Source organism: Lutra lutra, chromosome 1, assembly GCF_902655055.1.
Source record: "Lutra lutra chromosome 1, mLutLut1.2, whole genome shotgun sequence".
NCBI lineage: Eukaryota > Metazoa > Chordata > Mammalia > Carnivora > Mustelidae > Lutra > Lutra lutra.
This window is the reverse complement of record NC_062278.1, coordinates 28,065,779-28,077,930: the sequence shown is the minus strand read 5'-3', so window position 1 is coordinate 28,077,930 and position 12,152 is coordinate 28,065,779. Positions and strand designations below refer to the sequence as shown.

Sequence of the window (12,152 nt, the reverse complement as noted above, 5' to 3'; positions counted from 1 at the left end):
TTTAATTTTTTAAAATATTTTATTTATTTATTTGACAGAAAGAGAGAGAGAGAGACAGCAAGAGAGGGAATACAAGCAGGGGGAGGGGGAGAGGGAGAAGCAGGTTCTGATGCCGGGCTCAATCCTGGGACCCTGGAATGATGACCTGAGCTGAAGGCAAATGCTTAATTACTGAGCCACCAAGGCACCCCTCTTTTTCTTTTTCTACATAAAAATAGGAGGCTATGGAAAGGAGATTCCCACTAATATTTATATCTAAAGATTCATAGATTTTTATATCCAGGGAGACAATCTTTGGATCATTACTTTCACACATATCAGTCTCAAGTCCTTTTTATTCTCACAGTATAAGATACATGAGGTATGAAATAAATTTTTCCCAGAGAGTTAAAATGCCCAAAGACGAAGTATATATAGTGGGAGAGGACGCATTGATTTTGGAGTCAGATTTGAGTTCACTTTATCCCTTGATTTCTGACCAATTGTGTGGATTTGGGCAAGTGACTTAACCTGCTCGACAACTTTACTATCAGTAAAATAGAAGTAATGGGACTGTTAGCTGTCAGAGTGGTCTAGATAGTTAAGTGGCAATGACCCCAGTGTTTTGCAGGCTTATATCCTACTGTTAGAGGTTGTGCCCAGTGCATGTGAACAAGGGGCTCTCCTCATTCTTTCAGTCAGGGCCCTCAGCTAGCAGATGCTCCCCCTTGTCACCCCTTCTGGGGTTTCCATGGCAACAAAAGTACACTGGCTCTCAGTTCCTACCACATAGTAGTACTGCTCCTATTTCGTTGGGCACAGCAAGTCGTGTGGTCTGCCTAACTTCAAAGTGAGTGGGAATACCGTACACCCGTTAAGATGGCTACTATCAAAAAGCCTCAGGAAATTGCAGGTGTTGGCAGGAATGTGAAGAAATTGGAACCCTTGTGCACCGTCGATGGGAATGTGAAATGGTGCAGCTGTTATGGGAAACATCATGGTGGCTTCTCAAAGGATTAAAAATAGAATTGCTCTTTAAGGGAGGGAATCCGTTCACAATGTCTATCAAATCATCACATTGTTATTTTAAACTAAAGCTGAGAAAAAGATTAATCATATGACCCAGCAATTCTACTCCTGGGTATATATTAAGAATTGATAGCAGGGTCTTGAAGAGGTATTTGTACACCCGTCTTCCTAGCAGCATTACTCACAATAGCCAAAACGTGGAAACCACCCAACGTCCATGGATGAACAGATAAACAAAATGTGGCATATGTACAGTACAGCATCCTTAAAAAAGGAGATTCTGACACATGCTACAACATGGATGCCAAGTGAAATAAGTCAGTCACAAAAACAAACACTGTATGGCACTTACATGATGTGTCAGGAGTTGTAAAACTCAAAGAAACAGTGAGTAAGAATGGTGCTCGCCAGGGCCCCCGGGGGAGGGAGAAATATGGAGTTGTTCAGTGAGTGTAGGGCTTCACTTTTGCAAGATGAGAAGACTTATGGAGATTGGTTGCACAGCAGTATGAATATACTTAACACTACCCACCAAACACTTAAAAATGGGTAGATGGTAAATTTTGTGTCATATGTATTTTAGCACAATTCAGATTTTTAAAATTTAAGTAAAACTTGAGTGGGAAAGTATGTCTTGAACACATATCTAGAAGTAGAGGGCCAGAAATCTTTTTGAGAATCACTAACAACTACCATCCTACCTCAGAGCATTGTTTGAGTGAAATACTTCCCACCAGTTGTTTAAAGGTTGTAAAGTAAATGATGATGCATGTAATACATTTAAAAAGAGACCATGTCCTCCCCCTTTTTTTTGTTAGCAAATCAGTTTTATTGGCTCAAACACAAAATTCACGAGTACACAATTGTGGATACCACACACTTTTATGTAGTAGTACCAACATAAACTGTTTTCAGACCACAGAGAGCAAAACATAAAAGAAAGGTTAAAAAATTAACTTCTGCTTGCTTCAAGTGAGAAAGAAAAAAAAATGTATATGTTAAAGAATTTGGAAAATTCACTAATGACTAATTGTTCCTGTAGCATGAAGGATGGAGTAGCTCCTGAGCTGCTTTGGGTCAAAGCTGGTGTTTTGCTCCTTCATTGGTGAAAGCTGTTATTTTTGAATGGTCTTCATTCTTTTATTTAATTAATTAACTAATTAATTATTTATAGATTATTTATTTATTTGACAGAGATCACAAACAGGCAGAGAAGGCAGGCAGAGAGAGGGGGAAGCAGGCTCCCCGCTGAGCAGAGAGCCCGATGTGGGGCTTAATCCCAGGACCCTGAGATCGTGACTTGAGCTGAAGGCAGAGGCTTAACCCACTGAGCCACCTAGGTGCTCCCACTCTTCTATTTAAATGTGGGAAATGATACGTTAAAGATTTACAGAAATTAACTCTAAGAGTGGCTTTTCTTTCTTCCCAACAAGTCCAAGTAAGCATGTATTGTACAAGACTAAAAGTATGAGGTTAAAATGAACAATGATAATAGATAGGTTAGGCACTCCATGAACACAGACTGTGTCAGGTCCTCTTGTAATGTCCCATGCAGCAACTCATTTTAACCCTTACAACAGCTCTTTGAATTCAGTTGCTATTGTTATCCTCAGTTGATAGGTGAAGAAATGGAGGAATCCATGTAATAAGTGCCTTGACCAAGGTAATGTCAGCAGGTAGCAGCGCTGAGTGAGTGACAGCCACACAAATGTTACCATCTTGGCATGTATTATTGTTCCTTGAGTCTTTTCTCTATTACTTACAGTTCCAAAAATTATAACCACTTTTTTTTTTTTTTTTTAAACCATGCTTTAGGGATGAGGAAAAGCCAAAGAATCCCATGGTAGAGTTGTTCTATGGAAGATTCCTTGCTGTGGGAGTACTTGAAGGTATGGTCACACATGTTTACTCTTTATTACATTTGAAGGGATACTATGTATTAACTTTTGTCTTGAGAGTGACTTGTTGAATGGTTTTTAATTTTAATTTGATTTGCTGTGTCTAGTAGTTTCTGTTGCATTGCTGCTACTAATCATTTATAAGAAAAGATTGAATTGAGTGAATGAAAAGGAAGGTACAGGGTGCATTATCACATGCTAATTGATACTTTTATCCTGATATTCTTTCGCTGGGAAAGCTTCTGTGATTCTGTGTATTGTTGGGGTATAGGGATTAAGGGGGCTTTTGAAAGTAATATTGGAGTTGAATACTGGTTTTGGTATGTATGATGGTTACTGTTTTTGAGGGTTTCTACTCTGTGAATGTTGAAAGTTGCATTTAACAATTTAGCAATTTAGTACAGTCAAGGTATTACACTTTTTAAGTGATTATGAAATTCTTTAGGCTCTAGTTTTCAAGAAAGAATCATACTCTTATCTTTTAAAAAATGATTTAAGGGTGATATTCCTCTACCTTTCCTAAATGCCTATTACTTAAAATCTGGGTCTGACCAGTTAGTTATTCTTTTGTTTTCCTGATAAGGGAAGGGAACTGACTCATTAAGTATACTTCAAATAATAATGATTACTAAATCCCAAAGCATGAAGTTTTGAAAAAATTTGAAACATTTGAAAAAGTTTCTAAATTTTCCAAATGGCCCAATGCATCAACTGTTAGAAAGTTAACCCAGATCACCTGGAGTATAAAACTTGCAAAATTGGTTTTCCTTCAGAATTTTAAGTAATGGATTCTTACAAAGTTTTATTTGAATACAATTTTACAGTTTGGGATTCAGAAAAAGGCAGATAATAACTTTGGATTTAGTCAGGCATTGAGAACGTTACACTGAAGTGTTTGTACGTTTTTGTTTCTGTGTTTTTGTTTTGCCTCAGATGATAAATACTCATTATATAAATAGTGGAATATTTTACATAGGACATTACTTTCCAATTTGGGATGTGCATACTGTCATACTGATTTTTCCTTGAAGTAATATGTTTGAAGCAATAGAGTAGCTATGATCAGGTGGTGACTGTGAACTGTTTATATCCTTTCTACTTGTGTTACCTTGATTCTTAAAAGTAATTTATTGAAATAATTGTCAATCAATGTTGACGTCCTTGTACTGGTTATTAGTTGTTTCAAACTACTGTGCTACATAAGTGGTTTTAATACATTTCCAGGTGAACTACGTATTTGCTTCAGTAAAAGTGATTTGCTTTCGAGCCCTTTCTTAATCACCCTTACATATACCTTCCTAATGCTTTCTTTTAGACCAGCAGCTCTAAGTTGGAGTTTGTTTACTAAAGTGCTCTCCTTGCAAAAGTTCCTCAACTTCTCCAGAGCACTTAGTCCATTGGCCCATTCATTTTGTTCCTCTTGGCCTTTTTTTATTTCTTCCTTCTTTGCCCATTATGGTCTTTCTTATAAACATCTAACACTGTCCTTCCCCCGTTCCCTCTGTGGCTATTCTCTGGCCATCACTGAGCTACTCATCATCTCTCTGTGTGCACTGAGTACCTGAATATTACTGGGAAAAAATCACTTAAATGGGCTGCGTGTAAATGGATGATGAATTTGTAGTAGACAACTAAGCTTCACTGGTCTGAATCCTGTAACACTCCTGGCACTCATACTTGTTTTGTTAAATCACTGTCTTCTATCTCATTTTCTGCAATAATGATTTTTATCTTTTCTACTTCTAATCTAACTTCTCTGGCTCCTCATTCTCTGAGAAAGACCTTGCCTCAGATTTTATGGGTTTACGGCAAAGCTAATGAAATCTAGTCATAGGTCCTGTCTGAGGTCCTGAGTCTAACTTTCCTTTTGTAATTTTGTATCAGAGTACTTAAACATAGCTTTCTCAGATATGTGAGCTTCAGCCTCCACAGCCTCAATCCATTCCTATCTCTACCACATTCTTTTTATTTTGTCCCTCCAGATAATAAAGAATTATTCAGTCTTCTATCAGGTTGTTGTTTATATCTGCTCAGAATCTCATCCCCATATGCTTTCACTCAGACCTGACTCCCTTCCATTAGCTTGCTTTTTTCTTGTGTCTTCAGCTTCCCCTGTACTGTCTTCCTCATCGGTATTTAGGCATGGTTGGAAATTCACATCTTAAACAAGAAAGAACTCCCTTCACATATTATTTTTCAGTTAATCTTACTCAGTTAAGCCCCTTTCAAGAGAGGCATTTGTTTTTATCTGCTAAATCTCGATTTATTCAACCCATTCACTTTTGCTTGTGGCTCCAGACTTCTTCCAAAAGGGATCTTCCTAAGGTTATCAGTTCCCACCATGTGTTCAGATCTGCCAGCTCCCACTCAGTTCTCATTCTGAACTTCTATCAACTGTTCATGCTATTTACTCTCTCTTCCTTTTCCTCTTTCCTGTACTCTGTCCTTGAAAACATTTCTCTGGCTTCTCTGGCACTGTATTCTCTTGTTTTTTTTTTCCTGCTTCTGTGGGTACTTCTTAGAAGTTGTAATTAAAGCCTCTTCTTTTACCTGAAGGTAGGAGATCCTTGGGACTCCGCTCACGCCCCCTGCCTTTTCCTGCCTGCAAGTCCCCTTGGCGGTCTCCTTCACTCCCTTGATGAAACTGCTGTCAGTAGCCAGAGAGTCTCTCATTTGTAGCTTTAGACCAGAAGATTAATTTTAGTTATAGACTCGTATCCAACTCTCTTCTTAACTTGAAATCCCTTGGGCTATTCTACAATAATGATTGCCACTACTGCCTTAACACGAAAGGAAAAAAAAATTCTCTGCTCTTTTTTTAGTCGCGTCCCTTTCAAGTCAGTTGTTTATGACAGAAACCCAGTGTCCTTCTTGGTACCTTCCTTACTCTTCTGCCTCCCACCCTGCCAGTGAGCCAGCCATCAGCCAATCATATTTACTCCTTCCTGAATCTTTGTTTAAATGTCTGTGTCATTTCATCTGCTTTTGTGCACTTCTACTCTTAACACTGTATTCCACACTGCCTTTATTTCTAGATGATTCTATAACAGTATCCTATCACCAACTTATAACAGAAGCCATAAGGATGTTTCAAAGACGTAAATCTGATCCTCTTATTCCCAGGTTTAACTATTCACTAACTTTGTGTTATACTCAGAATATACTGAGGAGGGGCGCCTGGGTGGCTCAGTGGGTTAAGCCGCTGCCTTCGGCTCGGGTCATGATCTCAGGGTCCTGGGATCGAGCCCCGCGTCGGGCTCTCTGCTCAGCAGGGAGCCTGCTTCTCTCTCTCTCTCTTTCTCTCTCTCTGCCTGCCTCTCTGTCTACTTGTGATCTCTCTCTGTCAAATAAATAAATAAAATCTTTATTTTATTTTATTTTATTTTTTTTAAGATTTTATTTATTTATTTGACAGAGAGAGATCACAAGCAGGCAGAGAGGCAGGCAGAGAGACAGGAGGAAGCAGGCTCCCTGCTGAGCAGAGAGCCCGATGCGGGACTCGATCCCAGGACTCCGAGATCATGACCTGAGCCGAAGGCAGCGGCTTAACCCACTGAGCCACCCAGGCGCCCTAAATAAAATCTTTAAAAAAAAAAAAAAAAAAAAGAATATACTGAGGAAAAAAATTCTTAACAAAGGCTTATAAGACTTTGAAGATTTTGACCCCATACCTAATTCTTCATTGTCATCTCCCCATTGCTTCCCTAAGTTATAACGTCCCCTTAATTCTTCAAACAGACCAAGTTCTTTGTATCCTTAAAGTCTTTGTGTGCATTGTTCCTTGGCCACGAATTCTCCACAGCATCCTGACAGTCTGGCCTGGCTAACTCCCACCCACTTGTTCAAGTCTCAGTGTTAATGTCCGTTTGCTCTGAAAGTCTTCCCTGGTCTACTCTCTGGCCCTAAAGACTAGGTTAGTTCTTTTCGTACCCTCTCACAACACTGTCTCACCACACATTTTATGACACTTACAAGGATAATTGATTTTCTGTTCATAATTATATATACAGTTAATGTACAAATAATGTAATGCCTTTCTTCCAAAAGAGGCTGAGAGTTTCCTCTGCTCAGGGGCCATATGTATCTCTTTTGTTCACTGCTGTATATATTCTCAGTGTTTAGCATAGTGTCTTGTCCTTAGGAGGTATTTTTTGAAAGAATGTGTGTGTGTGTGTGTGTGTGTGTGTATACACACATATACATACACACAGACATATACATGTGATTACTTACATACATACTGGTGTGTAATTAGTATCTCCGGCTGGATGTGCTTATATAAACCAAGAAGGAAATGACAGTGACTACCCTATGGAACATAGAGTGATGGTTTTCAGGTTCAGGAGTAATTCATGTACACGTTTCCTTTTAGTGGTTAAAAGGCCATGTTAAGTAATGATTAACTTTCCCTTCTCCCATAGGTAAAAAATTTGAAAATACTGAAATGTTTGGTCAGTACCCGCTTCAGGTCAATGGATTCAAAGATCTACATGAGTGCCTAGAAGCTGCTATGATTGAAGGAGAAATTGAGTCCTTACATTCAGAGAATTCAGGAAAATCAGGCCAAGAGGTGAGTTTAGCATCTTCATGATTCCTCTCTCCCCAGGTCTTTCTTACAGTGCGATAAAGCACAATTTAGGGCCCTAATTATATAGCTGCCTCACACCTGAGAGAATACTCAGATTATGTGTTTGGATTTAATTATGGTAGTTTGGACATTTGGGAAAGGGCACAAAAAAGTCTGTAATCTATGTTAAATTCTCACTTAACAATTAGATTAAAATGTTCTGTTAAAATCATCTTTTAGGACATTGTTGTGTCTGTTTAGACTATTTAGGGAAGGTACCAGTCACTGTAGCATGCCAATCCTGAAAGTAAAGAAGGAGAACACTGAGATTAGGGTAGAATTTTATACAGATACATGTTATATCACATAGTGTTGAAATTTGTCTAGATTCCTTTTTTGGGGAAAATTGCTGTGTAAGTGTATGAAGGGCAGATGGAAGAACTTGCTTTCTTAAGAAAGATAAAATTTAAAGAACATAAACCTGTTTATTTGTTTCCACTAGTCTCTGTCTTGCCACCCACCTCTCTCTTTATTCATGTCATCAGCTCCATCCGTATATCCATCCTCCCATACGAATACTCATCCTTACGTTTTATTATAATGGAAGGCAAAGGACAAATCATTTGCTCCAAAATCAGTTCTCACTAAGCAGTTGCTACTAGTTGTCTACTTGTAAACTCCGTGCGTGGGGGCAGGGATCTTCATCTTTGTCCTTCTGTTATATCTCTAGTGGATAGTACAGTGACTGCAAATATAATTATATAATATGTACTTATTGACTGAATGAAGGAAATGTCTCAGTGTTATCAGAAAAGTTTCTGAGTACTTTATCCCCAAATGGGTGCTTAATAAATATTAAGTTATATCTCTGTGTTTTTCTGAACAGGGATTGAGTTCTTGTGTCTTTGAAAATAAATTGCCTTTATCTGAATATGGGCTTTTTAAAAAAGGTGTAATTAATTATTTCCTCTTTAACTTCATCCTCATTTCCTTCTCTTATACACCCAAACAAAAAAAGAAATAACATTTACTATTTTCTGGCTTTTTTTTTCTCTCTCTCTCCTTTTTTTTTAAGATTAGGAGAGGGAGGAACGAGAGAGAAGATATTTGAGATAGTTTTTCTCTCTCCTTGATAGATCATCTATATCAGTGATTCTCAGCAGATGCCTAGGCTCTACTTCAGAGTTGTCAAATGTGAATCCAGGGTAGGAATATGGTGCGCCCAAGAGCTCCACCAGTGATTTCCAGCTAGACCTCCAATTAAGAATATTTAAATTAAGATTATTTATTTTATTGATTGGTCTCTAAAGATTGGGACTCTCTCAGGATTCCATAATGGAACAGGAAAGCAGACTCCCTGCCTAAAGTGTGTTCTGTTTTCTAGTAAACATATAGGAAGATGGGTTTGGACAGGAAAAGGAGGGATGGCATTCCCCTTATACTATCAAAGTAGCTTGTAAATGAAATATACATTGCTTTATTGGTAAATAATTTAGTAATTAATTGCTAAATAATCTTTCTTACGTATTCCCAGCTTTTAAAAATGTTTTTTCTTACATTGAATCTGAATTTCATTATTTGTTTTAAAGAAAAAAAAAAAACCTGGTTTGTCCTCCATCTCTGGCTTCATCCTCTAAATGCCCCATACTGTGTATATATTTTTTGCCTAGGTTTTTTACATCCAACCTAACAGATACAGTGATTTGTCTCCTTCTCTGAATTCAACAGTTTGTAAGCAGTCTTAATAAGAGCAGACTCAGTTACATGTTATTACCAGTTGCCTAGATCTGTAGGACACAGTAGTTTCAATCATAATTCATCCTGGTTTAAGAGAGTATCACTGGCTAAAGTAGACTGTTTTGATAGTTTTTAATAGTGTCCTTAAATTATCATCTCTCATTATGTCCTTCAGAATAACTTTCCTGTTTCTTCTTAAGTATCTATGAACACCAATAAGTAACATTTAAGCCTTGTTTGTAAATGAACATTGTCCCTGATGATAACACCTTTTATCTCTTACACTATTATTTAGTAAACGTTATTGAATTTACTTTGATACAGGAAACATCTTTTTTGTTGAAATAGCTCTGGTTAAGTAATTTAGGAAGACCTCTAGTCTCCTGAATCACTCATGTTAAGATATCCAGTGGTTGGGGCACCTCGGTGGCTCAGTGGGTTAAAGCCTCTGCCTTCGGCTCAGGTCATGATCCCAGGGTCCTGGGATCGAGCCCCACATTGGGCTTTCTGCTCAGCAGGGAGCCCCCCCCATCAAATAAATAAATAAAACCTTAAAAAAAAAAAGATATCCAGTGGCTTATAAGAGTTTAAATGTCTGGAATGCCATACCAAGAGAAAAGTGAATAAATAAAAAATAATTATATGTAAGATAACTACTTATAAAATATTTTTCTAAATCACAAATTTTAACTAAATGGTATGAAATTTATTGATGGATCAAACTATCTAGGAAACCTAGAGTTGTTTGTTTGTTTGTTTGTTTTTTGGTTGCCTATTGGAGCAAAAAAAACTCAGGTTGTAAACACTTCACTTCCGGTGCGGGTATTCACTATAATAATGTGATCTTTAGACTACTGCTCTGCACATGTAAGTATTTGTATTTGTTCACACTGTCCTGTGACTTGCAGTTTTCACTCACCTGTATGTCATGAGTATCCTTCCACATCAATATATATGACTTTACACCATTTTTTTTTAAAACCTGCGTAGGATCACATAACCTGTATTTCTAAAATTAAATATATTTAATTCTTCTGTGAGACTGTAGTTGGACAAAGAATTATTTCAAGGAATGTCTTTCTATAAGTACCCTTGACAACTTAGGAATGAAGGGTAGTCTGAAGTGGAAATTTTCGGTCACCAGGAATACTTATTTAAAAATATAAGTACTGCCGATTTTCTCTTCACAGAGTTGAACTGAGTTATAGTCAAAGTGCTAAAAGAAACTTTGCAGGACTTTAAAAACTAAATTAGAGAAATGGTACCTACATGTATCATACTAGATATATGTAGATGTTATATGGGAAATAATATCTTTTAGAGTGAAAGGGCAAATGAGTAAACCCAATTAAATGACTGAAACTAATTTTCAAGTTGGGATAGGAACTGTTTGCTTCTCGTGCTTGATTGATATCCTGGTTTTGTTTGGTGTTCTGTGGTAATTTGAAATGGTAGGTCTGATCTTTCTGTCCCCTGCTTCCTAAATTCATGTAATCTCACAAAAGCAAGGTATTTAAAACATATTAATAAAAAATCAGCTATTGCAGTTCATAAAGATGACTGCATTCTCTCTCGAAAATATTTTTGCTAAATTAGATTTGTAGTCATAATAAGTTCAACAGCACTTTTGTTGCCCATGTTATGTTTTTATTCACTAACTGCCCTAATCTATTACTCCTGTAGATTCATTATATAATATAATAGGATAATAAGTAATAAATGTTTAGAGACATGGAAAGTATAAGCATTATTTTTACCTTTAATGACCTGTGGCATATAGCATGACATACCATGCTGTGAGTATGGTTTAATGTATGGCAATTAAGCAAATACAGTTTTTTATTGAATGGAAAATAATATTTTGAAAGAAAAATCTCATTGTTTTATATTGAAAATTCTAGTTATATACTGCTGTACTTATAATTCTAAAATCACAGGGGTAGACAAACCCATAATATTTTCTAAGATGAATTAAAGGAATATCCAGCTATCTCTTTCTATCCCCATCAGATTTAGAATAAGAAAGTGAAATCCTTCCACTCCTGTAGGAAAAAACTGTCATTGCTGTTAAAGGAAATATATTCCCAACAGAGACATATTACATAACTTTTATGAACATTCTTTCTTAAGGTATGGAAGTTATTTCCTGGACTTTTCATGGTCTACTGAGAAGCATACCCCCAATTTGGGTGATTTTATTTCTATTGACCATGGTAGGTTTCCGTGAATTAAAAATATGTAACTATTTTATTTTAATGGTGACATTCAAAATACCGCAATGAAATATTGAAGTGATAGTTCTTGAAACCTACTTACTTTAGTATCATAAAGTGGAGAAGAGAATATTATCCTAAGAAAAATTTTCTTTGTGATATGTATGGGGTATGTTCTAATTCTTAGTAGTAATTATATATGTGTATTAGAATTAAGCAAATTCTTGACAGTGCCAGGTGAGAATAAAATAAATAAACAGACTTAGCTCAAGAAATTTCAAAACTTAAGAGATTCTTCTGGTACTAGATCTTTTGTAACTGTCTCTAGTCAACTTCAGTTTTATTGTCGTATAAAACACATTTCTTAAACTTCAGTGTTTGGTTAAACATAAACCAAGTCTAACTCAGGAGATTTCAATTCATGTAAGCTTTAGCATTTTGGGAGGGAGAAATAGTTTTGAATAACCATTTTTATTTATGTAGAGAAAAGTAACAACTTTCAAGATCTTAGTCAAATCCGGTTTGCCAAGTGTGTTCTATTACTGCTTTTTCGGGATATTTGAATTTAAATTAGTTGATATTTGTGTGGTGGCCTTTCGTGGCACTTGCAAATATCACGCATAGTTTAATGTATGGCAATTACTTTTTACAGTGGTTTTTAATAAGCATTTAAAAATTTATTACATTATTTTTACTTCTGCATTTGATGATTCATGAGTTTTTGTTCAT

General features: G+C 36.6%; 1 protein-coding gene across 6 annotated transcripts in view; it reads left to right on the top strand.

The window, feature by feature from the left end:
- The window catches only part of USP25 (ubiquitin specific peptidase 25), a 131,074-nt gene that overhangs the window by 67,845 nt on the left and 51,077 nt on the right, over window positions 1-12,152 (top strand). For all 6 annotated transcript variants that reach the window (XM_047721900.1, XM_047721895.1, XM_047721884.1 and 3 more), the window contains 2 exons: window positions 2,824-2,897; window positions 7,328-7,476. In XM_047721900.1, coding sequence (XP_047577856.1) covers window positions 2,824-2,897; window positions 7,328-7,476 — 223 coding nt within the window. The remainder of the gene's footprint in view (window positions 1-2,823; window positions 2,898-7,327; window positions 7,477-12,152) is intronic.